Below are 27423 nucleotides of genomic sequence, written 5' to 3'. Positions count from 1 at the left end.
GAGTCACACTACAGTGACGGTTTTACCTGTCCTTTTGCTATGAGATAAGCAACAATTGAGGTATGTCCAAACTGAGCAGCCAGATGAATACAGCTGCAACCTTCCCCGTCAATTAACGAAGGATCTGCACCATACTTCATTAGCTGCACCACCATAGACAGATGGCCTTGTCTGGGACATAAAAGAGTAAACATTTAAATTAATAAGCTATTTCAATGAGGATTTCCTGAAAAAAAACTTTAGAAAAAATAATGGTAATTTTTGGAAAATCATGATATACGTCAAGACATTTGTAGGATTTTATAGTTCTTCAGATGTGTTAACTGGACTACACCTGATTAACCAATGGAGATAGAACTTACTTAAATATACAATAATTACTGAAATTTATTATTTTGAATTCCAATACAAACTTGGTTCTTAATTCCACTTCAATCTTAGTTCCAATACAATCAATTAATGTTAATTGCAAATACAACTTAGTCTACAAAAGTATTACATTTACAAATCCAAAGTCTAACTCAATCTTGACCGGATAAGTATCAGTATAGTCAATTTCCTAAGGATACTTCAGCAGACAAATTCTGCTTTTAGTATAGGTTAAAAAAAGATAGTATAACCACTGGCACAGCAAGTCTCATTACTTAATTGTAGCTAGGAATTTTTTAAGTTGCTTAGTTCTAATAGAAGGGAACCAACAGAAAAAACAAAAACAAAGAAACAAAGTTAAACCTTGTGGCCCAATGTAGCGGAGTTGAATTCAGGTCTCCTCCAAGCTGATCCACAATAGCACCTTTCGAAATATAGTATCTGTAAGAAATTTTTTTAACAATTTAGACAATTTTTATTTTGAATTCTAAGAAATTACATGAAAAATAAGGTTTTCCATTTTAATCTCATGCTGCTTTGTACTTTTGAATAAAAAAATTTTCTGATGGCTTATCAAATTTTATTTTGGGGCCCGGTGTGGTGGCCTAGTGGCTAAAGTTCTCACCTTGAACGTACCAGTTCTAATCCCAGCAGCTCCACTTCCCATCCAGCTCCCTGCTCGTGTCCTGGGAAAGCAGTCGAGGACAGTCCAAAGCCTGGGGACCCTTGTACCCGTGTGGGAGACCTGGAGAAGGTTCCTAGATCCTGGCTTTGGACTGGCATAGCACCGGCCGTTGCAGTCACTTGGGGAGTGAATCACTGGATAGAAGATCTTCCTCTCTGTCTCTCCTCCTTTCTATATATCTGACTTTGTAATAAAAATATGTAAATCTTTCCAAAAAAAAAAGCAAAAAATTTTTATTTTGTTCTAAAAATAAAAATAATTTTTAAAGCAACAAAAAGAACAGATATGCCAAATAACCATGTAAAAAAAGGTGATCAGGAACCATAAAGGTTTAAAATAGTGATACACAGTCTTGGGATCAGAACAGTTGTAAAATAGGCAAGACATGGTCTATTTTGGGTAGGCCAGCTTTTAAAACTTTTCTATGGGTTGAATAAAACAACGCAAACAAAACATTTTATAAACAGTAAATAATAACATACAGGTTCTTTATTAAGCCTTGTTAATAATATTTAAAACCACGATGCTTTAAAAAGTCACAGCAATTGGGGCTAGTACAGTGGTGTAGCATACTAATTCTCAGCCTGTGGTGCCAGCATTCCATATGGGTGTTGATTCTAGCTCCAGCTGCTCCACTTTCAATACAGCTCCCAGCTATGCCCTGAGAAAACAGTGGAGGATGGCCCAAAGACTTGAGCCTCTGCACCCACATGGGGAGATCCAGAGGAAGCTTCTGGGTCCCAGCTTCAGATAGGTCCAGCTCTGGCCTTTGTAGTCATTTGAGGAGTGAACCAGCAGATGGAATATTTTTTTCTGTAACTCTTTCAAGCAAAATATTTAAACCTATTTTAACAAGTCACAAGCATAATGCTTAATAATGTCAAACATTTTAATATGCTCTGAAATGGAAGAGATTTAGCTGTTAATTACCACACTTTCTTTGGACTAATCAATGCATCAGATCTGACGTAACTTATCTTAAGATATCTGACGAACAGACTGGTGTGGCTCCGTGAGTTAAGCTGCAGCTAGCAACACTGGCATATCATATCCAACAGCCTGTTTGAATCCTAGCCTTGCTTCTGATCGAGTTTCCTACTAATAGGAAGCCCATCCAGCATGTAGACACCTGTTACTCCTGTGGGAAACCAGGATGGAGCTCCTAGTTCCTGGTTTCGGCCTGCTCCAGATCTGGTTATTACAGTTATTTGGAAAGTGAATCAGTGGATGAATAATTTTCTCTGTCACTCTAGATTTCAAATAAGTAAATAAATCTTGTTTTTAAAAGGCATTTGAATCAAATCCTTGTCAAGTATTGATCACGTAAGCTCTCAAGCAGTTCTACTGGTAACTAACTGAGAGTACCATCTCATATGTACATCATTTTAAACATTTAGTATACTTAAATGCTTAATTAATTCAGAAATTTTATGCATTATACAAATATTTGTTAAAGTGGTATTTTTAAAGAATACAATGAAAGGTTCAACTCTACTCATGATGCAAAATAGCTTTGACTCACAATAAAGTATTTCCAGAACATCAAATTATAAAGAACTCAACCATTCAGTTACTTAAATTGGTTTCTATGGTACCTAAAAGACATTATATAATGCCACAAATAGTTTCAAAATGGTTTTACTAGAAAACAGATATAGCTCAGTCAAAAACCATTTTCACATAAAATACATTTTCTTTAAAATTCCAACTCAGGGCCTGACGCCGTGGCCTAGCAGCTAAAGTCCTCGCCTTGAATACGCCGGGATCCCATGTGGGCACCGGTTCTAATCCTGGCAGCTCCACTTCCTATCCAGCTCCCTGCTTATGGCCTGGGAAGGCAGTCGAGGACGGCCCAATGCTTTGGGATCCTGCACCCATGTGAGAGACCTGGAAAGAAGTTCCTGGCTCCTGGCTCCGGATCAGCACAGCACCGACCATTGCGCTCACTTGGGGAGTGAATCATCGGAAGGAAGATCTTCCTCTCTGTCTCTCCTCCTCTCTGTATATCTGACTTTCAAAAAAAAATAAATAAATCTTAAAAAAAAAAATTCCAACTCAAATTAACCTCTTTGCATTTCTATTTCCTTATCAGTAGGATGTGACCACTGTTGTATTTCACAAAGGGATACCTCAAAAATTAAGACTAAAGGAAATACAAACAGAAAAGTATTTATTACAGTGCTTGGATTAGATAAGTAATCAGCACATATTAAAAACAACTTTTACCAGGAAAAAGAAGATACACAGAATCTATTACCGTAAAAGCCATGAATTTAGAAACAGCAACTGTTAAATAAAGATGCAGAAAACACATACTTGACTAAATCTATTCTGTTATTGATGGCAGCCCAGTGCAGGAGTGTGACATTTTCTTTGTCTGGCTGTCGTACATCATAGCCTGCCTCCACCAATTCTCGGCAGCGCTCATATATTCCATACCTTGAAAGAAAGAAAATAAAACACTATTATTATCACTTAATAATAACTTTAAATGTGAAAACAATATTTGCTGGAGAAATTAATGCTCCATTTGCTACTCTCAAAATGTTTCATTTACAAAGCTGTAAAATCTCATTAGGTGAAGAAGAGTATCACTATTAATATTCACAAAGAATTGCTTATTTTTCTTTGTTATTACTTGTGCAAAACACCTTGAAGAGATTATAGCAATATACAAGTAGGCAAAAAATATTAAATACATAGAAATCAGCAATAGGGAGCATGCAATGATTTAGAAGAACATTAAGAACAAAGGATTTTTTTTAACAAGTCCCAGGATTTATTATTGTAATTTAACATTCTTCAAGAAAGCAAACTGGGAGGGGTGAGGCAAGGTGCATAGTGGTGCGGGAGAAGAGTCCCAACTCAGCCTAAGCCAAGGAGACCTGAGAGAACGAATGTTCTCAACTGACAACAGAAGGTGTAGGCAGAGCACCTCATCTGTCTGTCCCGCTGCCCATCATTACGGGGTGGCATGCATTTTTTAAAACTTATAAATTACAGAAACGTTCAAAAATAAACCAAAGAGAAACAGTAAGCAAAATGTTGAGTCTCTGGAAATATATAATACAAAAACAAATCTAAATAAATCTGGAAATATTTATAATTTTTCATTCTTTTTCAGAACGGTCCACAAAACAGATGGCACATTACACTAAAAGCAAACATAAGAAATCCTTCTTAGTTCATGTCTTAAATATTAGAGAAATTCCTTTTACTAACATTTAATATTCACATTAATATTTAACTTGCATCTATTACTTTACATTTATTTGAAAGGTAAAGAGGCAGAGAGAGATCTTCCACCTGCTGATTCATTCCCCAAATGTCTGCAGTAGCCTAGGTGGTGCCAGGCTGAAGCTAGGAGCACAGAAGTCCATCAGCTCTCCCACATGAGTGGCAAGGACCCGAGGACTTGGGCCATCACCTGCTGCCTCTCAGAGTAGCAATGGCAGGGTGCTGGATCAGAAGCACAGCACCCAGGACTCAAGCCAAGCACTCAGATATGGGATAAGGACACCCCAATCAACAACTTAAGCCACTCCATAACCAACAACTTAAGCCACTCCATAACCAATCTTAATACTCTTAAAGGCAAAATAGCAAATCTCTGGAAACATCAGCAATTTCCAAAAGTTAATAGAACCACTTACTTAACCAATGAAAAATATAACCCAATCTACTTGATTAAGACAGATTTTTCCCCAAAGGAATGTTTTAAGATCAATATTTCACTTAAAATAGGGATATTAAAGAATAAAACAATTATAATAAAAACCTTACTGTGTAGCCTTGACTATGTCCCATGTACTGTAATCATCAATATGAGTTTTCCTTCCCAGAGGTTCACCAAATCCATGGTTATAATGGCTTTGGGGTTTGATTTCCTGTTAAGAGACAAAATCACACACAGGTAAGAATTTTCAACAAAGGATATGTAAAATATTCCAGTATTTTACACCAGTGCTTTTGTGATGCTTGAAGAATGTTCATTATTGAAATGAGTAGCTTTATCTTACTCTGAAATCTCGACCCTTCAGATAAAAAGTATTTCCAGGTAGACAGACACCTTCCACCTCAGTTTTCACTCTTCAAAAAGCAGTAAGACTAGAACTAGTAAGACTAGAACTACTACCAATTAGTACTGGAATTCCTCTTTAGTGTCACAGAGCACTCCAACTCTTCATCAGATCAACTCTCGTTCATTCAAATTTTCTTATTTTTCTACAAAATACCCAGCTCTAACACTACACTTTAAAATTTTCATCACACTTGACAGCGTATTTACCAAATAAATTCTAAAGACCTTAAAGAAACCCATGAGCATTATTATTCTATTATCCTCAGAGTTTAGCTTCTCTTAAATGTCATCAGTGAGAGCTTATTAGCACCTATACTAAGAAATAAAGGAGATGCTCTGATCAAATGTAAACTGTAAATGTAAATGGCAATTAGCACGAAAATAACAATTTTTATATGGACTATAAAGAACAGTACCACAGAGTATTGCATCTGCTCAAAGCCAATACTGTGTGTGACTTTTCTACGTTAAATTAGGGCAGGCAGATGTGCTGCAGTTAAGACACCACCTGGGAGCCAGGAGTTTCTTCCCAGTCTCCCATGAGTGTGCAGGGGCCCCAGCACTTGAGCCATCTTCCACTGCTTTCCCAGCCTATGAGTAGGGAGCTGGATTGGAGTAGAGCAGTGGGACCAAGACCAGTACCTATATGCAATGCCAGCACCACAGGTGAAGGATTAGCCCACTATGCCATATGCTGGCCCCAGTCAACATAACTTTTAAGAATACAGCAATTTCACTGTAAAACAGCTAGGTCTGATAGAAAGTCTGTGAATGAGAGGCTGCAGAACTCAAAGTCTCTTTTATCTAGCAAGTTGAGTTCAGGCCTCCCATTTGTTCCAGAGGTAGAATACAAGAACAGGATTTTTCTGAGGTCCCTCAAAGACTGGCAGCCAGCAAGAGAGAAAGAGTTCAGAGTTCAAAGTTTCATTCATTCCCTTCCTTATTAAAGTACTTCACTATTTATGTTTTCCAATACTGTTAAAACTTTACACTAACTATTTAGCATAGTTTATTTGAACAAAGAACAAGTTAGTTATCCAGCAGTACTCACAGCCAGAAAGGATTCCGAGCACTCAACTTTACAGAGGAACAGGGGGCTTTTCTCGGCAGACTCAAAGGCAAAAGCAAAGCAATCACCTCATTCATTACACATCAATGGTCACTTTATTTGGGTACATCCAGTGTGACGTTTCTAACTAGAGATTAGCTCACACTTGCTTAAGTTAAGACTTTAGCTGACAACTTTTGATTGGTAAAATTTTATTTTGCTGTTTTCATTACTGTAGGTCTGATTATATATGGTTTCTAGGCACCAGAACCTTCTTAGCCCACCGGCCTCACCACTAAACTGTATTTATTTGTTTGTTTACTTTTGGCAGGGGCTTCATTAAAACTTCTTCAACTTAAAGAAGTTGGCTGTTTTTCAAAAACAGTTCAGATTTCTGACAAAATGGTAAGTTCTCCAAGGCCTTTGAACGGCTAACCTAGGATTATTCTACAAACTCAAACTGGAGAACACAGCTCAGAGCAGTAAGGCAGATTCTGAAGGCTCCAAAGACTTCGGCAGCCCAGACACTGGTAGCTGAAGATAACTGGAAGGAGACAAGTTTTCTGCAACATCTGCTATACAATAGTAGAAATAAGAGCTAAGAAGAGCTCAGCTGCCAAATGCACTTTCACTAACAGAAATCAAAATAACATGCCTCAAATTTCAGACTGCCGATACTGGACAGACTTGCATAGCAAAATGATATATGCCATAATACATGCTTATTCACTGCCTTGTCACTCCTTATCCGCGGGAAATACATTCCAAGACCTTTATCAATGCCTAAAACCTGTAGCTAGTGCTGAATGAATCATGCATTTGAAAACTGAGCAAAGGATATGAAGAGGTGGTAAAATAAAATGGCAGGCCTGGTGCGGCGGCCTAGTGGTTAAAGTCCTCACCTCACACATGCCAAGATCCCATATGGGTGCTGGTTCTAATCCAGCAGCCCTGCTTCCCATCCAGCTCCCTGCTTGTGGCCTGGTAAAGCAGTCGAGGACGGCCCAGACCCTGCACCCGCATGGGAGACTCGGAAGAAGCTCCTGGCTCCTGCCTTTGAATTGGCTCAACTCCAGCCACCTCTGGTCTTAATGTGTTGGTCGATGGTGCAGCCCAGTCGGGCATGGCCTGCCTCATGTTGGCATTCACCATTGGGTGCTGCAACCTGACTCAGCCCAGTCTGCACCCAGTTCCAGCCCATGATGGTGGGTGCTGCAGCCTCAGCCAGCTCAACCAGCTCAACCAGCCCCAGTCCCAGCCCTAATGTGAACTGGCTGGTGTTGCAGCCCAATCTGGCCCATTCTTGCAATCCGTCTTGGTTCTCACATCTACCAGCAGGTGCTATAAACCAGCCCAGCCCCATGTGCTCCCAGATCTGACCCACATGTATGCCGGCAGGTACTGTTACCTGGCTTGGTCTAGGTTGCTCCCAGCCGTGGTTCTTGTAGCCACCTACAGGGCCTGTGTCTTTACAAATGAGTTTCCCAAGCTCCTCTATCAGGTCACCTCCCAGTCACAGATCTCAAGGACACCAGTGGGTTCTCGGCTCAGCCTGACTTGGCTAACCTCCTGTCCTGGCAGGTACAGCAGCATTGCCTAATCAGCCCACACCCATTCTGGCTCTTACCAATGGGTGCTACAGGTTAGCCCCACGCAACCCACCCCTAGACCCAGCTTTCATGTGGCTCAGTGGGCGCCAGAACCTAGCCCAGCCCATCCTACACCCACTCTGGTTCTTGTGAGCACCATCAGGTGCTGCAGCCTAACCCAGTCTGGCACACCCTAGACACAGTCCACATCCATGCAGAGAGCTACTGCAGTCATGTCAAGCCCAAATTGTTGCCCCTATCTGGTTCTTGTGCTCAACTAGTGGGAACCGTAGCCCAGTAGGGGCATCCACTTAGCTCCCCAACCAGGCCTGCTCCCAACCATAGATCTTGAGGTACCAGTGGTTGCTCCAGCCCAGCCCGACACAACCCATCCCCCAGCTTGGCCTTTGCCTTCAGATGCTGCAGCCTGGCCTGGCCAGGCCAGGCCAGGCCAGGCCCACCCCGGCCCACCCCGGCCTACCCCCAGTCCCAACTCTCACTGGTGTGTGCCATAGCTCAGCCCTGCTCGGCCTGGCCCCATCTGTGGCTAGTAGATGTGACAGCCTAGCCCAGCATAGCCCACACTCCACCCTGCTCCTGAGCATGCCAGTGTGCTATGGTTTAGCCCTCCCCTCCCCTTCCTTACCCTCCAGAGTCAACCCACACACCCGCCTACAAGTTACGCAATCCTTCCTGGCCTGACCAAAACTCAGCCCAGACTCAAGTGCTCACCAATGGGAGTTAGAGCCCACCAAGGAAGTTCTCCAAGTTCTCCCACCAAGCACACTCACAGGCCCAATTTTCATGCATGCCAGTAGGTGCTAGGCCCTTACCCAAAACAGTCTGCTTCTCCCCCCATCTACGCCCCTCACCACCACTCACCTACCCTGACCCTGTTTTCAGCTTTTGTGCGTGCTGGTGGATGTTGCAGCCTGGTCTGCCCCACACTCAATTCTTCGTTGTGTCTGCGGGTGCTGCACCCTGGACCAGCCCGACCTGGTCCCAACACCAGTACCCATGAGTGTTGGTGAGTTCCATGGTCACACTTAACTTGGCTTGTCACCACCTTCATCCCTCAAGCAAACCATGACAGTCCCACAAGGATGAACCCACAAATCCCCCCCAGAATCTACTAGACCTGATTCTCTCATGTGCTGGTTAGTGTCATGGCTCTCCTTAACATGGTCCACACCCTGCCCAGACACTCACTGGCAGGTATTGTGGTTGAGCCCTGCCAGGCAGGCCCCTCAGCCCTAGCTATTATGTATGCCAGCAGGCAGTGGTCGATATCAATAAGTCAGCTCAGTTCTGCAACTTGTGCAGGTGTGCTGATTGGCCCTGAAAGTCCTCTTCCAAACCACCTAGTCTCAGCCCGCTCGTTTGCCTGCAAGTGCAGTGGTCTGATTGGTGAAGCTCCCCAGAAGTCACTCCTCACCTGTAACATTCCCCCTCAGCAGTCCTCCCTCCCATCCATCACCATACCCTGTTCTTGAGCAGTCCATAGTTCCCATGCTAGTGAGCACACAGGTCCCAGAGCCTTCCTCTGGTGGTGTGTCACACAAGCCTGAGGCCCTGCCCACCTGCTCAGGACCCATGTACATTCGTGTGGGAATCCTCAGAACCTGTCTACAAGAACACCAGTGTCTACTCCCAACACTTCTTTACAATAATAATAATAGTAATAATAACAGAATAGGCAACTATGCTGGCACATTGGTATAGTTAACACAAATCTGGCATTAACAAGGCCCAAATGCCCACCAGCTATTGGTTTTTCTCCCTGCAGTATAACTTGCTAATACTGAAACAAATGTGAGATCTAAACACAAAATGAAACAAAAAGCACAAGCATAATGCCTAAAAAATAAATCTTTCACTCCAAATTGCACTTGTAAAATAAAGAAATATTGTCACAGCAACAGAAATAACATAAAAAGGCAAGGAATAAAAACTTGAAGTAGCACAAAACTAAATCCTAAGGATATCAGTTGGGTATTTTAAGAGGAAGGTTGATTATGTAATACAAAAAGAAAGGACAAAGAATAAAGCATATTCATTTACCAAATGAACAACAAATGGCTACAAGAAATAGTTGCCACTTCAGAACTTCTAGTTTCTTTTAAAATGTAACTAGTTAACAATTCCAGCAGATGGCACTACAGTCAAGAGAGAATGCTTCAATAACCTACTTGTCAAAGTCCAAACAGTTTAATCTGGTTAATTCAGAATACACATAGATACTCTGAATTTTAAAAAAAAATGTTCATAGGAGGAAAAATCTCATCACCCTCTACCTTCTTTCAAAACGGTTTTCATTTCCTCTAGCATTAATTTCCATGTGCACATGTGTTTGTAACTAAGAATATGTAACTTTATATAAGTTCAGCTTATTTTATGAGAAAAATGAAGATAACATCAAGATAAAAATATGTTCTGCACACACACACTGAAGCTCCTAGCTTCAGACTGGCTCAGCTCCAGACATTGCAGCCTCTTGGGGAGTGAACCAGAGCATGGAAGATCCTTCTCTCTGTAATTCTCACTTTCCAATTTAAAAAAAATATATATATATATAAATCTTTGAAAAAAACACATCCTGTCCTCCCTCCACCCCCACTGTAGGCAACTGCCTAGGTTGCCCTGTACTCAGGCAAGTGTTATACTGCAAGGACAAAAGCAGCCAATACCTGGCAGGTACTCTGGACCTGGTTAATGCCAAATTTGTGCTAACTATACCAGTGCACTACTGGGCCCCAACACAACACCCAAGCCCCCAAACTGGGTGTGGGAGGAAGGCTACCCAGGAAAAGTGTCCTGAGGACAAATTAGAATGGCAGTGGCTGCGGGCATGTTTGACAGGGAAGGAGTGGGCCAAGTGGGGGAACCTGGGAAACTCCCCTATGGGCTCAGAGCTCCCACTGGTGAACATGTGGTCCAAACCTAGGGGTTGTGCAAACCGGGTAAGATAACCCCATCCGTTGTCAAGTGTGTGGGTTGGTTTTGGAAGGGGGCAGACTAGGCAGGGCCAAGCAAACCTTAGCCCACTGGTGACTGCAGAAACCAGGATGGAGTGAAGGTCATGCTGAGCTAGGGTATCACTCATACTGGTTTACATGAGCCAGGGATGGGAGCAGACTGAGCAGGACCAGGTTGCAACACCCGCTAGCGAGAGCTGGGACTGGGGGTTCAATAGGCCAGGCCAAGCTGCAGCATCTGAAGGTAAAGGTTAAGACAAAAGAGAAGCTATGCCAGGCCAGGGCAGAACAACCACTGGAACGCGTGAGACCTGTGGATGGGAACAGGCCTGGTTGGGGAGCAAAGGGGGCTGCAGGGTCCCCCTACTGGGGCACTACTCCCACTGGTGAGCATGAGAGCTGGAATAAGGACAGACCAGGCCAGGCAAGGCCACAACATGTGATGGCTTACACGTGAGCTGGGTCAGGGAAAAGCCAGGCTGGGCTGACTGTACCTTCTGGCACATGCATAAGCCAGAGTGGGTATGGGTGGTGCGGGTGGTGTTGGACCTTGCCGCAGCATCAACTGATAGATGCTGGCACAGGAGGGCAAATTCTGTCAAGCTGGACAGATGGTGGCACCACTGGTACCCATGTGGACTGGATAGTGGGGCTGGCTGGGATGAACTGGGCTTCAATGCCCACTGACATGTACAAGAGCTGAATGGGATATGGGACAGATGGGACTAGTCAGCTGTTCATATTGGCAAGCACAGGAACCAGGATAGGGGGTTGGACTGGTGGGGGTTATTGCTTGACGCTCCGACTTGGCTGCAGCTCCCACTGATTTGTGTAGAGGCCGAGTATGTGGTGGGCAGGATCAGGTTGGACTCCCAACACCCACTGATTTGTGTAAAACACAGGGCTGGAGACAGAACTGATCCAACAATTGCAACTACCAGTGTGTATATAGGCTAATTTGGGGTGATAGACTGTGCTGAACCCTATATTGGCACACACACACACAAGAATCAGGTCTGGGATGGCCTCAGATGAGGGGTTTTTTTGTTTGGCGATTCCCTACAAACAGAACCGCTGGACTCAGAACCCCAACCATCGAGAAAACGGCAGGTTCCATGGTCTGACCGTGGAGTGCATGTGTCAGAACTGGACCTCCTCAGTAGCTCAGACTGAGCAGTGGACAGCATATCCAAATGCTCATGGAGTATATGGCAGTACACTGGAGCCTCCAGCAGTCACCTGGTACCATGATAGAGGATGGAGGACAGAACAAATTGATCAACTACTACAAACAAGCGTTGGCAGTTAATATCAGGGCAGACAGAGACTCTAAGGTGGACTATAGCAGCCAGTGGATTCTGGAGAGGTTTCATCATGATTGGAGTGGAGGGATCAACAGCAATTCAGGACTGTTGAACTATCAAAACCTCTTAAGAACTTCATAACATTGTAAATTTCTATTTTTATTCCTTTTGCTGATTTTGTGTTGTGGCTTTTCACTTAAGGAGATGTATGGTGACTGTGTAACGGAGACTATCATGTCAGATGTGAGGATATAATGCAGTGGGCACCTCTACTTCCAGATCAAAGATGGACTACCAATGAAACAGTTAACTGTACCTTGACAATAGGATGCTGGACTCTATGCCATTGTCCAAGCCTGCAATGATGGACATACGACTCATGGGCAGTAGCTTTACCCATTATGCCAAAAGGTTGGCTCCGAAATTAAATTTTTAAAATCCTCTCTCACATATAGCTAAAAGCCTAAATAGTTTTAGTAGAGAGTTTTACTAAACATTTAAAGAAGAACAGCACACTGTGTTCTTTCAGAAAACAGAACAATTAAATGCTTTCCAGCTCATTTTAACACATTAACAGACACCTAATTTCAAAATGTACTCAGAGGCTGAAACTGTGGTGTAGCTGGTAAGTTGATTCAAGTCTCAGCTGCTCCACTTCCAATCTTTAAGGAAGCCAAGGGATTACTCAAAAAGTAGCATTGTGGCAAACACCAAAATTCAATCTTCCTGGAAATCCTATACTAGTAAGAACTGACAGTGACAGGGAGTTTCTTATTCTTCCACAATAACAAATTAAAAAACATAATAAATTGTTTCAATCTATTCATTTATATGGGAGAGTATATATATGTTTCAGAATCAGAGATTTTAGGTTCTAATCAAACAGCTGCCATCGATGTAAACTATAATAAATTATTTCACCTATTTATTTCTAAGTAATTCAATAATACTGTGAAAAATAAATGAACAAAACTTGAAAGTAACCAAGATATCTTTACTTGGTGAATGGATAAACTTTGCTACACGCATAACAATACTATGTGAGTATATGGGTTTCAATAAATTTTGTACCCATTAACCAATCTTTTAATTTCATTTTTCCACAAATTTCTGAAGTACTTTCAGCAATTCACTGCCAAAAATAAACGAGTTATGAATCCATGAAGGAAACTTAAAGGAAAATTACATCAAAGAAGCCAATCTGAAAAGCTACCTATTGTATGATTCCACCTCTATCACATTCAGGAAAAGGCAAAACAGTAAAATGATCAATCAAGGGTTGCCAGTGTAGGGGAAAGGGATGAGTGAGTCTGCAGAAAGGCAGAGAGGAGGTTTTTTTTAAAAAAAAAAAAAAAAAACACAACAGTAAATTACTCTGTAAGACAACACAGTTGTCCCTTAATCATGAAGGGGTCATATCTGCATGAATTCATGGCGAACAGAAAACACCCTAAGCTGAGACACTCTAATACACCTGCTGCCAAGTCTAGAGCATTCTCCTTCAGGACCATACAGGTGACTGGGAACTTTGGCTTCCTACCCCTCCCTGTCCAGCAGCACAAGAGGATCTTACCAAATGTTGCTGTCCCAGGAAAAGGTTAAATTTGTGATTCCAATTTCAGTTTCTGTTGAATGCCTATCACTTTTACACACACAATCTTAAAGTCAAAAACATTAAGTCAAACCACAGTAAAGTGGAAACGTGTGATGGCAGAAGTCTGTTAAAATGCACTGAACACATTATACTGAGTCCTAATGTGAAGCATGGAGTTTAGGGGACCACAGAGCTTCACCGTAAGTTGAACAAAGTGTAACAAAGCCACCACTCTGGTGTGGGATGTTGATGAGGAAGTTATGCATGTGTAGGGACAGGAAATAAAAGAATCTATACTTTCTATTCAATTCTGCTATGAAGTTACACCTACTATAAAAGAAAATTGTTTATTAAAAATTAAAAACAAAACATAAGTGAGGAAATCAGCCAACCACAAAGAACTAGTGACTATAGCAAGTAGTATTAAATCAACTGTTCTCTGCATATTTTCTAGATCAGAGCTTAGCAAACTCTTGCCCACAGGTCCTAATTAGCCATTCTAGATCTTGCAAGGTTTTATGAAAACAGAGCTTATCCATTCATGTCCACATGGTTTATGGCTACTTTCTTTTACCACTATGTAAGAGTCACTGCTACAAAGATCATGTGACTCACAAAGTTCTATCTGACCCTCTACAAACTCCTGATTTAATTACTCAAAAACTGATATTCAGTAGCTTAACTACAACATGAGAAATAACTGAGTCTCACATAATTAGAACATTTCTTACAATATGAAGAAAAAAACAGCTAGAAGCAAAGCAAATGACAGTTCCTCATATAAAACGTAAAGGATAAGGGACCAGCGTAATGGCATAGCAAGTTAATCTGTCACCTGCAAAGCCAGCATCCCATATGAGTGACAGTGTGAGGTCCCAGATCTTCTACTTCTGATTTAACTTCCTGCTAACACAAATGGAGAAACAGTGGAAAATGACAAAGCACTTGGACTCCTGCCACCCACACACAAAAACCACAGATGGAGTTCTAGGCTCTTGGCTTCAGCCTGGACCAGCACTAATCACTGTGGTCACCTGGAGAATGAACCATTGGATGGAAGATCTCTGAGGCCTCACTTCTGTTATGTTTCTCTCTCTGTACCACCTGTACTTCTCTCAAGGTAACTATTCCTTTCCTAACTCCATATACACAATCTCGGCCAACACAGTACTGCCCATACAGTAAAGGGGGTATACGCTCAATCGGAAAAGCCCACACCACATCTAGTGTGGAATAATGGAAGATGTAGTCTTTTGCTAATGGTTAGCTGAGATTGGAAATGTGTGCCCAAAAGGTTGAAAAAAATGTTGACATCCATGACTTCACTTCATGGAAGAAAGCAATTGGTCTTCTATTAAGAGAAAAACTGCATTTTGAAAGGCAACAGAGGACTGTTAAAAGACACAGACTCAGTGGTATTCTTGTCCAAATTTAACGCCACCTTCTTGAGTACGGGTTATCTGAGAGTAAATTCCCTTTTTTCCCGTTTCAACAAGGTTGCTGACATAGGTAATCAGAAGATTCTAACACAATAGCTGCTTCTTTTAAAATTTTTTTTAATTTTTATTAGAAAAGCAGAGTTACAAAGAGGAGAGCCAAAAAGAATGGTCTTGCATCTGCTGGTTCACTCCACAAATGGTAGCAACAGCTGGATCTGGGTCAGTCCAAAGTCAGGAGCTTCTTCTGGCTCCCACATGGGCATAGAGGCCCAACAATTTGGGCCAGCCTCTGTTGCTTTTCCAAGCCATAAGCAGCGAGCTGGATGGGAAATGTAACAGCAGGAACGCAAATCAGTACGCATATGGGTGGCCACCACGGGAGGTGGAAGCCTAGCCTACTACCCCACTTGTCAGCACCTGCAAGTTACTTTTGCCTTTACCTCAGCGATCATTCTGATATCTCATGAGGGCCTTCCTAAATTAACAAGTACTCATATTCGGAAACTTCTTAAAAACAAAATGCTGACTCAGGGCCTGGCACAGCAGCCTAGTGGCTAAGGTCCTCACTTTGCACGTGCCAAGATCCCATATGGGCACCAGTTCTAATCCCATCGACCCCACTTCCCATCCAGCTCCCTGCTTGTGGCCTGGGAAAGCAGTTGAGGACGGCCCAAAGATTTGTGACCCTGCACCCACGTGGGAGATCCGGAAAAAACTCCAGGCTACCGGCTTCCAATAGCTACTGACTTCTGATATGCTAAGCTCCAGCCTTTGTGGCTACTTAGGGAGTGATTAGCAAATGGAAGGTCTTCTTCTCTGTCTCTCCTCCTCTCTGTATATCTGACTTTGCAATAAAAATAAAGCAAATCTTACAAAAAAGAAAAAGAAAAGCTTCAGTTTTTAAACTCATACAAAGATGTGTACATATCCATCAAAAGTTGTTATTTTTTTTGATTCTTAAATTATCAATAAAAACACATGCCTTTCAGGCCCATTTAGCCTTATCATCTCCATATCCTCAATATAATATCACTTGCAATTACTAATATAATAATATTATAATATCCTAATTCATTAAAGGGTTATATTATATTTAACACGCATTAGCCCCAGAAAGTTAGTTAATTTTCAACAAGGATTAAAAACAGAAAAAGTACTCTGTAACTATCTGTAACTTGGGATATTTAAGTTCTTCAAATTACCTCCTCTGCAGAAAGCTGAATTTACACTGCAATTGGAAGTCAGGTACTTAAAATTTTATTTTCAAAAAAGATATTATTGTGCCTGACGGCATGGCCTAGCGGCTAAAGTCCTCACCTTGAATGCCCCGGGATCCCAAATGGGTGCCGGTTCTAATCCCGGCTGCTCCACTTCCCATCCAGCTCCCTGCTTGTGGCCTGGGAAAGCAGTCAAGGACGGCCCAATGCTTTGGGACCCTGCACCCATGTGGGAGACCCGGAAGAGGTTCCTGGTTCCTGACTTCAGATCAGCGCAGCATTGGCCCTGTTGCGGCTCACTTGGGGAGTGAATCATCGGAAGGAAGATCTTCCTCTCTGTCTCTCCTCCTCTCTGTATATCTGACTTTGTAATTAAATAAATAAATAAATAAATAAATATAAATTAAAAAAGAAAAGAAAAAAAGAAAAAAGATATTATCTTAGAATTGGATGACAAATCTATGAATTAAACAAACCAACTTTTTAAAGAAAGTGCCCAGCTTCTGCTTACACTAACACGAAACACTCATTAGGTATTTCAAGGAGGACTTACAATGAATCATTTGTTACTTCACTAGGTGCTGTTTTGTAAATCTCATTATTTTGTGATCCAAACAAAGGTTAATATGATACTTGTATGCTCAAAAAACACTCTCCAACTCTCTATACCAAAGAACAGGCCTTTAAAATCGCATAATGCAATAGAAATTTCAAATTAAAAAAAAAAAACTCCCCTGCCTTCCTCTTTACAATTCCGATAATCAATACAAATTATTTTAGACCGTATATACTTACATATATAGTAGCATACACAATCTATACTAAAAAGCTAAGCTATATATGCCATGTATATAATTAGCATCCACTGCATTTACAGCTAACATTCATCGCATTTACAGAAATGGCACTTAGCATTTGTTATTTCATTCAATACTTACAAATTCATATAGTAAGTGCTGTTATACCCCAAGTCACTTGGTACATTAAGAACACACAGAGTTCAATCACTTGCTCACGGTTGCATGGCTACTAATGGCAAAAACCGAGATCTGAATCCAACCAAGCACCCTAAAACCACTGATCACACTGTTAACCTTTATGCCAAGATACCCACTCACTCCACAGGCCAGTTTTAACGCCTTTGAGATAATTCTCCAAAATCAAATAAAAATAATGACTAAAACAAATAAGCCAAAGCAGGAAAATGGAATTTTTCAATACCAAATATGATTTTTTGGTTCCATACATCAGTAATTGTAAACTTTGGCTTTCTACCAGTCCATAAAATCACTAATTATCCTCTATTTTAATTACACATGTAACATATAAACAATTTCCATTCAGTGGATACTATGTGAGACCCAGTGCTTTAAAATCTAATTACAATTATACAGCCAATAGCATTCTGCTATTTTTTTTTAAAGACATCAGATCCTAAAGACTGCAGAAAGAAAAGTTGTGAAGGGAGTTGCCAGTAGACTCTCAGAAACGAGTTAATTTATGTCTATGATATCTCTACACACGTAATAGAGCAAAAAAAAAAGTAAAGGATAAAGGCAAAATTGTTTTCACTATAGCAAAGCTTTAAAAAGTACATTTTATTAAATCAGACAAATACAGTAATATTTTAATATTCAAACAAATCATGAAACATAAATATGGATAAAATGAACATGAACTTTTAACAGTTACTATCAAAAGAGAGAGGGCAGCAGAAGAGGCAACAGAAGTTAAGCAACTGAGAAAAAGGGAAAGAGCAGAGATCAAAGGCCAAGATAATCTAGGCAATCCAGCACAAAGCCCTGAGTCATATCTTTCTGAAACACAATGTCCCTACAACGTCTCAGCAGAGGGTACTACACTGATTCTATGAGACAGCACAGACAACACTCAGAGGATATATGAGCAGGTGAAACATAAGAAAACTGTACCACACCTACAGACCAACAGCTAGTCTCTGTCCCTCTACTGAAGTCTTTCTTCTCACCGTTCTAAAATGACAGGAACCTGACACTACTTACAAGCCACACTATTCAACTCTGCACTTAGCCTCTGCCAAGCATCCTATATCCATGTTGTCTCCCCAACTTAAATCATTACCATCTAAAAAGCAAGCAATCCTTTTGTATTTTAACCCAGTTTATCTAGTAAACAGATGTTCAAGTTTATTATAGTGAAAAATAACAGATATACAGAGAGGAGGAGAGACAGAAAGATCTTCCTTCCGATGATTCATTCCCCAAGTGACTGCAACAGCCAGAGCTGAGCCAATCCCAAGCCAGGAGCTTCTTCCAGGTCTCCCATGTGGGTGCAGGGTCCCAAAGCTTTGGGCTGTCCTAGACTGTTTTCTCAGGCCACAAACAGGGAGCTGGGTGGGAAGTGGGGTTGCTGGGATTAGAACCCATGCACATATGGGATCCCAGCACGTGCAAGGCAAAGACTTTAGCCATTAGGCCACTGCACCAGGCCCAAAAAAAGAACTCTGACTTTTAATCAGTATCATATAGTGTCTCTCTGAACTGACCACAAAAATCCTTAAGTCTACACACAGTCCAGCACAAAACCTGACCCAAACACAACAAATGATTAAAAGACTCATTAAATTAATGGATATTTAATTCATTAAAAAGTAAAGTTTTCTTACCCAAATACCAGGAAGGTTCCTTACTCAGCTAATTACAGACTCTTCTAAGAAAAACTTTGACAATGATAGGTTTGAAGCAATAGCTAAACTTTTTGTCCTGCAAATAATTCATCTGTTCAGTAAACAATGAGAAACCACATCAACTGAGTACTTACAATGTCCTAGTTCTTGAACTTAGATTCACTTAATCTCTAATACAGCTAAGTAAACTGGGCAACATCCACGTTATTCTGATGAACAATCTGTGGCTTAAGGAAATTAAATACTTGTCACAGGACACTTAGCCAGTTACTGAAGATACGTAATTGGAACCTAAATGTGTCTCATTCTAGGTCTGTTTTCTCCAAAAAGGAATTCAACGTACCAGCACTTCATTGCTCTCCAAGACGGGAAATGGGTTTCTTTAAAAGGGAGATCAATGCTCAATCTCATTTAACTCTCATAATAATCTTTTAATTGTGATTTGTACTGTATTTGCATTATTATAAGTGATTACACTAGAATCCAGATAAGTAGCACACTCAAGAACACCCTGTTTGAAAGCAAAAGAAGGAGACTAGGTCTATCGCAGGTCCAGGCAGAGGAAAACAAAGCAGAAGAATTCTGCCTGCCTAATCAAGAGCTTACTATACAAAACATTTACTGATCAGACCTCGTGCTTCAAACCTCAAAAGAAATGGAATTACCATTACTCCAATTCCCACTTTCAATAATGAGAATGTTGATTTTACAGTAATACTAGTAACTGGTAACCTGAAGTATCTAAACTTCAAACCTACTGGCCATTCTATTAGGCCAAGCAACCTCTGCACTTTTTCTTAGTTAAGATGATTCTTACAGCAGCAAGCAACCTATTATTTCACAAAGCAAAGTCTTTTGAAGAACAGTGTATTTAAAAAAATACATTGAAGAATATCATGTATTAAATACTTTCACAGGAACAATTATTCCGTAACATTTGCAAGATTTCACTTGCAAACTATATTCTGTCTTTTTATATATTTTGGGGCCAAAAAATAAACCCAAAGAGCTGTCTGTTCTGAAAAATACCAGACCACATTGGTCCATAAAGTTTGGTCATCCTGTACTGTTTATCAGAAATGCAGTGACCTTGCCCATTGAAACTGGCCCAGGCATACAGTCAACAGGAACTGTCCCATTTGTTTTCGATAAACCTAAGTGATGCATGAGGGGGTAGTTGCATAGTTCTCCACATTTTACTTAAAATAATAATACTAACATACGAGTATGTTCCAAATCAAAATTGAACACCAGAGCAATGCAGAGTAGCCAGGTGGAGGCTTCCATGATTGTCCACCCTGCAACACACACACAGATTTCAACCCTCAACCTCATCACTCAAAACACCTAAGCTCTTCAGAAAGCTCTGCGCCGGCCCATCAATAACACAACGGTGGATCATTAGAAGCCAGGAAGCAGCGAGAATCGCTTCCAGGCTCTCCCCAGCACCAGCTCAGCCACAAACCTAGGAGTAAACAAGCACAGAATGGGACTGAGCTGGAGCGGGCCCAGTGTTCACCTACGTGAGGATGTGAAATGTGCTGCATCGCCTTCCCCAGGCTCAGAAAAAAAGCAATGATACGTTGTCCAGCTAATGAGAGAGGTTTATTTGCAAAAGTTTTTGCCCTCTCCTTTTAGTCGCTTAAGGATAACTGTTTCAGTAAGGGCACCGGATGCAAGGTGCCCACTGCCTATAGCATAACCTGCAAAACTGTCCAAGAAAGCTGTAACACCTCCCCAACCCCGCGCAACAGCCCCTTCAGTGAGATAAAGGGCGAGACACTGTCCTGCGTCCTGCCAAAGAAAAAGGAGGAAATCACAAACAGACGCGCCTCCTCCTTGCCCCCTCCCCCGCAGAGGGTCGGAGGAAGAGCGGGGGCTCCCGGCGGCGCTTCCTCCACAGCATCAGGCCCTGCCGCCACCTCCGCACCCGCAAACTGCGCGGCCACAGGGCAGAACCGACATCCTCTCCGCTTCTCTCCTCCAGGCACAACCAGGGACTGCGTCCCAGAGCCCGCCCCGGCCGGGCCCGCCCCGCTATCTCCTCCCCCGCTATCTGCTCGCAGCGGCGGTTCGGGCCTGGATTCGCCTCCCCGCCCTCCCCAACTTGGGCGCGTCCCACTACCCCACACACGTAGGCCACCGCCCTCGGAGAAACTGGGGGAGAAAAGGTGGGGAGCCGCCAGGCGAGGGGTGCGCTCGGCGAGTCCTCTCACCTCTGGATGGAGAAGGGGCACGCAGCCCGCTTCGGTATCGTACTCATCCGGGCCGTCCGCCATCTTGGTGTTAAATCCCTCCTCCCGCTGCATGCCGGGAGAAAGCGTTTCACCCTCGCGGGGCTCGGGCGAGGCGGAGGGCGAGCGCGAGGGCGAACGCGAGCCCCGCCGGCGGCGACGCGGCCGCCTCCTCCGCTGGCTCCTGCCCCGGGACGCCCCTCTGCGCCCGCCCCCCTCGGAGGGCGCGCAAGCGCGGGCCGGCCTGGACGCGGGCGCTCTGCGGCACTGCGCCGGGGCAGGCGCGCGGCTCTGGGCGTGGGCGCCGCGGGGAGAGGGTGGGTCCCGGGCCGAGGCTGCTGTGCGCCGCTGGCCGCCCGGGGAACGGGCTACGCCACTGATAGGTTCGCTTGGGAAACCTGGTGGTGGCGCGGGACGCAGTACGGAACTCCAGACCCCCGCAAACGAAGTGGGGAAGCCCTGCTTCCGGACGCCTAGACTCGGGGTCCCTCCTCAGAGACCTGGGGAAGGGTTTGGGCGCGCATCATGTCTGACCACGAAAGAACCCATTTTCCTCCATGCTCTAAAAGGTCACCCCGCAACCCATTCCCCCCTCTCTGTGGGAGGGAAAGAAAAAAAACATTAAACTTGGAGCTTTCGCCTAGAAAAGCCTTTTAAAAATCGCGACTTGATCATTGAGCTTGAATTAACATTAGGTGAAAAAAATGTATGCGCTCTAAGCCCAGACACCTTTCTCTGGTTCATTTTGATACAACCCAGTAATACAGATCTGAAGTCAATTAAACTGAATTCACGGAATTGCAAACTAAAGCTGTTTTTCAAAGGATATTAGGCCTGTAGGAACGGAGGGCAGAGTGGGTAATTCTTGGTAATGGGCTGGTGGAACAATTTCAGGAAACATTTATCTTTGTTCATACCTCGTAAAGTGTGTACATCTAAACAGCCCAGAGGACGTTATACCAGTGGTCATGACCCAAGAGAGTGGCTGATACTAACCTGTCCCGTGTTACAGCTCCAGCAGCCAAAGATCTCCTGGAAAAAGGCTGCAGGCTTGTCAATCAGGAGGAAAGGAGCTCCCGGGAAGCCGGCCAGCACAGGCAGCAGGAGGAGGCTTCCTCAGAAATGCTTCGGTTCCGCCCAAGGGATCAGGAGCCTGCAGAAGCTGGGATCTGTTCTGGGTTGAAGGCTGTTTCCAAGACGGGATAAAGGGGAAAAAAAATGGAATTAAGACGGGATTGGATGCGACCATGAGTCTGGGGCAAGTCAGGAATTTGGGTACTCTATTAATGAATTAAATTAGCACAGGTTCAATTAATCCTCCACGTACATGGGCCAGCATCCCATATGGACGTGTGTTCCTATCCCAGCTGCTCCACTTCCCATCCAGCTCCCTGCTTGTGGCCTGGAAAACCAGTGGCCCAAACCCTTGGGACCTTGCACCCACGGGAAGGGGGGAAGACCTGAAGGAGGATCCAGGCTTCTGGCCTCAGATCAGCTAGGCTTCAGCTATTACAGCCATTTGAGGGAGGGGGGAGTGAATCAGCTCATGGAAGATCTTTCTGTTTCTCCTCTCTGTATACCTGCCGTTCCAATTTAAAAAAAGAAGTCTTTATATTAAAAAATACATAGCACAGTGGATATGAGAAAGATGAGGGTATGACTTGTTTTAGTTGCTGGGTGGTGATGAGAAAAAAGTTGTAAGGTTTGAAACTTGAACCTTTTTGGTTAATCAGAGTCCATCTTAGCCATGGGATGGGTCTTATTTACAGCCCAACTTGCAGAGTGTACATTAATGGATTGAAAGGACAGCTAAGAAAATGCATTGATTGGATAGATGAGCAAAAAATGCCATAGAATGATATGGGAATGTGGAAGAATGGCCTTGTCAGGGAAGAATGGTGCAATACACCTAGAAGCAGATTGGAAGGAATAGGAGATTGTAAAAACATACACTTGTAACTTCTGAGTCTACTGGAACAAAAGCATTAAAGATCAACCCAGGCTTCAGGGAAAACTCAAACCCTGCAGTGCACGTGTCGGGATTGGGCCTCCTCAGCTGCTGATGACCATCCGATGGAGAGCATACCCAGAGGCACAGAGAGGACATAATGATCAGCTCACCTAGGCCAGGAGTAGATGTCAACTGCCTCCTCAGAGGGTGGGTTGGACAACTCTCCTGGCCTAGCTTTGCAACAAATGACTGAGTGGACCTGGTTAGCCAACAGACCTTGGAAAGATTTTCTCAATTCTGGTGCAACAAAACCAACAATGTCTCAGAACTAGTAACACCCTCAGAATATTCTACCCCAATCAGGCTATCTAAGGCATCATCAAATGACCATCTCCCATCCCTGGGTGCTGATATAGTTTGACAGCAAGCAGCAGCTCCCTTACCGCACTCCTGTGGACACTGGAGAAAAAAAAAAAAAAGAACTAAAGCATTCATCTATCCACCTTCCTCTATCTCCACCTTCCCCACCCTAATCAGAGCTCCACATAGGTATGCATCCCTCTTAACAATATAATCAACATTAAAAGCTTTAAATAAAAAAAAGTTAACCCAATTCTAGCCTACCACCATAATTCCACAAATGAGGAACAACTGATATTTGGAGAATGTGAGAAATCCTCTAAAACTCACAAAACTGAGTAGTAGCAAAATCATGTTCCGAAGCCTCCTGAATTTTCTCAGTTGATTACTCTTGTCTTTTCCCCATAGTCCCTTTACTGTAATTAACCTCAGTGAATTATTATATAAACCATCTGATTTTTATTGTGGTAAGAACATTTAAGATGATTATATCCTTAAATTTTGTAATATGCAATACAGTTTTGTCATAAACACAGTAAGGGCCAGCACTACAGTGTAGTAGCTTTAGCCTCTACCCAATTCTCCTGGCTGTAAATCCAAAAATGAGATTGATGGATCATATTGCAGTTCTAGAATTAACTTTTTTAAGATTTATTTATTTTTATTGGAAAGTCAGATTTACACATAGGAGGAAAGAGAGAGGAAGATCTTCCATCCACTGCTTAACTCCCCAAGCGGCCACAACGGCCAGAGCTGAGCTGTCCCGAAGCCAGGAGCCTGGAGCTTCTTCCAGGTTTCCCACACCGGTGCAAGGTCCCAAGGCCTAAGGCTGTCCACTACTGCTTTCCGAGGCCACAAGCAGGGAGCTGGATGGGAAGTGGAGCTGCCGGACTACAAACAGGTGCCCGTATGGGATCCCAGCATGTGTAAGGCGAGGAAAAGCGAAGAAACAGACACATATACTGTCTGCTGGTTCCCTACCCAATTACTGAAACAGCTAGGATTGGATCAAACCAAAGTCAGGAGCCCCCATGAGTCAAAGGGATACAACTACTTGAACCATCAGTCTTTAATCCATTTTGAATTGGATTTGTGCAAGGTGCCAAACAAGGGCCTAACTTCAAATTTATTTATTTATTTATTTATTTTGCTTTAGGTACCCACTTTCCTGGCACCTTTTGTTGAAGAAACAGTCTTTTTGATTGTATACGTATCCCTTGACTCTATGTCAAAGATTAGTTGATCGGGCCTGGCACGGTGGCCTAGCCACTAAGATCCTCACCTTCAATGCACTAGGATCCCATGTGGGCACCAGTTCTAATCCTGGCAGCTCCACTTCCCATCCAGCTCCATGCTTATGGCCTGGGAAAGCAGCCAAGGACGACCCAAAGCCTTGGGACCCTGCACCACATGGGAGGCCTGGAGGAAATTCCTGGCTCTTGGCTGTTGCAGTCCCTTGGGGAGTGAACTATCGGACAGAAGACCTTTCTCTCTGTCTCTCCTCCTCTCTGTATATCTGACTTTGCAGTAAAAATAAATAAATCTTTAAAAAAAATTCAGATCATGTATATTTCTATTCTGTGTTCCATTACTATTGTTTTAATACCTATTTTTGTACACACATGCATAACTTAATGGCAGGGCTATATTCTCAGAAATGCATTATTCAGAAATTTCATCATTATACAGTATCTGTAAGTGGAGTTATGCAAACTAAGGTGGCTACAAAATCACCAGACTATCTGGTTTATGGAACCACGATTGTGCCTGTGGCCCATCACTGACTAAACATTATTACATAGATAATACATCATTACTCTAATATAGTCATATTTTAAATCAGGAAGTGTGATGTATCCAGCATTCTTACTTCTTGACTGTTTTATCTATTCCAGAATCTTTTGTGATCCTATATGAATTTTTATTGTTTTTCTATTCCAGCAAATTATCTCATGTTTTTACTGGAGACTGAATTGACTGTAGATCATTTTTGGAAGAATGGGCATTTTAACAGTGTTAATTTTTCCAATCAATGGACACAGGATGTCTTTCCATTTGTTTCTGTCTTCTTTAATTTCTTTTATTCATGACTTGTAATTTTTTGAACATTTTTATTTTTTTTCATAATCTTCTTAGTTGATTAAGGGTACAAAGGGTCAAGAGCTACAGGAAAGTGGATAAGACCATTGTTTCCACATTAATATCATCATTTTTCCCCCTGCATCTGGGGTCAGGGGAGAAACAAAGGGAGAAGCCCACTCTGCCTCCCACCCATACTATCCCAGGTCCCAGATGTGAGGCACGCTCCGAGGGTCCTGCTCAGGCAGTTTTGACAGTTCGACAGTTCTGAATTGCTGCCAATCTCACCGTTACAAGCACGATGAAATCTATTCAGAATCCACTGGCTGACATAGTCCCTTCATGGTTGGGGTTCTGAGATCAGCAGTTCAGTTGCAGGGATCTCCAAAGAAACCTCATCTGAGATGATCCCAAACCTGATTCTTGTGTGAATTTGCCAGTACAGGGTCTGGCACAGTCCATCGCCCCAATCACCTAATGCACATGCTGGTGGTTGCAATTGCTGGATCAGTTCTGTTTCCAGCCCTGTCATCCACTTGAACCAATGGGTGTTGCAGTCCAGCCCTATCCTACCCACTTCATACTTGGCCCTCACACAAACCAGCGGGAGCTGCAACCTAGTTGGGGCAACTCCCCATAACCCCCACCAGGCCTTCTCCCTACCATGGTTCCATGCATGCCAGTATGTACCACAGACTTGTTCAATCTGTCCCACATCCCGTCTAGCTCTTGTACATGTCAATGGGCATTGAAGCCTAGTTCAACCCAACCAACCTACAATATCCAGCCCACACACATACTGGCAGGTGCCTTCCTGTCTAGCCACCCCTGCCCCTGTCCTGATTTTTGTGCTCTCCAGTGGGAGTGGTAACCCAATATGGAGGTGAGATGCCCACTATTTCTCTACTAGGCCACTCCCACTCCTGGATTATGCACTCTCCAGGTGGTTCTGGCGTTTAACTTGACAGATTCAGCCCCCAATGCCTGCCTCTGCCATCTGATGCTGCGGCGCAGCCCAACCAACCCTCACCCACTGTAATTTCATGACTTGTAATTTTTCATGTACAAGGTTTTTACTTCCTTGGCTAAATTTTATTGTTTTTTTGATGATATTATAAATGGAATTGCTTTCTCAAATTCCTTTTTTAGATAATTCATTGTTAGTATATGAAAACATAATTGGTTTAATATTCTACAACTCTGCTATTTTCATTCTAACATTCAACAATTAATTATTAAACATTAGTTTTGTGTAAATGTTGGAATTAGCAACTACAACATAGTCAGACACATTTTACAAGATACCATTCACATTATTTGACCCAACTAAATACAGTTCAATAACTAGTTCTTTAAATTCTAACCAAGGTGCTGTTGTAAATCATCTCACAAACTTCTATGTCTTTTTGGAATTGTGGATTCCAGGATTAAATACTATTTAGACCTGGAATGAGGCAAGGGGTTAGTAAGATCACTCAAAAAGAAAAGGAAGGTAGGAAAAAAGGTAAAAAGGAAGGAAAGAAGAAATACAGCTAACATTACAATTTCATGTGAAGTGAGCTCAATTTTTCTTGTGCTCATATTCCATATAAATAATTTATGTAGATAAAACCAAACTTGAGAATTAATTGAAGCATATGGAAATTGTGTGTGGATGCCAACTTCCAAAAGGGAACTATTGATTATCATCTTCTGGTTTTCACACATTTATGCTTTTGTACACCAACCAGGAATAACTTTTATAACCAATAAAATTGTAGGAAAATGATGTGTGACCTGTGAGGTCAGGTCATGAAAGGTGTCATAGCTTCTGCCTTGTTCTCTCTTGGATCC

General features: G+C 42.6%; 1 protein-coding gene across 1 annotated transcript in view; it reads right to left on the bottom strand.

Moving 5' to 3' along the window:
• The window catches only part of ZDHHC17 (zinc finger DHHC-type palmitoyltransferase 17), a 57466-nt gene extending 35946 nt beyond the window's left edge, over positions 1-21520 (bottom strand). Inside the window, exons 1-5 of the mRNA XM_058673028.1 lie at positions 21183-21520; positions 4838-4941; positions 3371-3493; positions 733-810; positions 27-171 (exon numbers count right to left, since the gene is read on the bottom strand). Coding sequence (XP_058529011.1) covers positions 27-171; positions 733-810; positions 3371-3493; positions 4838-4941; positions 21183-21275 — 543 coding nt within the window. The 5' untranslated portion in view covers positions 21276-21520. The remainder of the gene's footprint in view (positions 1-26; positions 172-732; positions 811-3370; positions 3494-4837; positions 4942-21182) is intronic.
• Positions 21521-27423: the final 5903 nt, after the last annotated feature.

This window comes from Ochotona princeps, chromosome 15 (assembly GCF_030435755.1).
Source record: "Ochotona princeps isolate mOchPri1 chromosome 15, mOchPri1.hap1, whole genome shotgun sequence".
NCBI lineage: Eukaryota > Metazoa > Chordata > Mammalia > Lagomorpha > Ochotonidae > Ochotona > Ochotona princeps.
The sequence above is the reverse complement of the archived record's forward strand: the minus strand, read 5'-3'. Positions and strand labels throughout refer to the sequence as shown.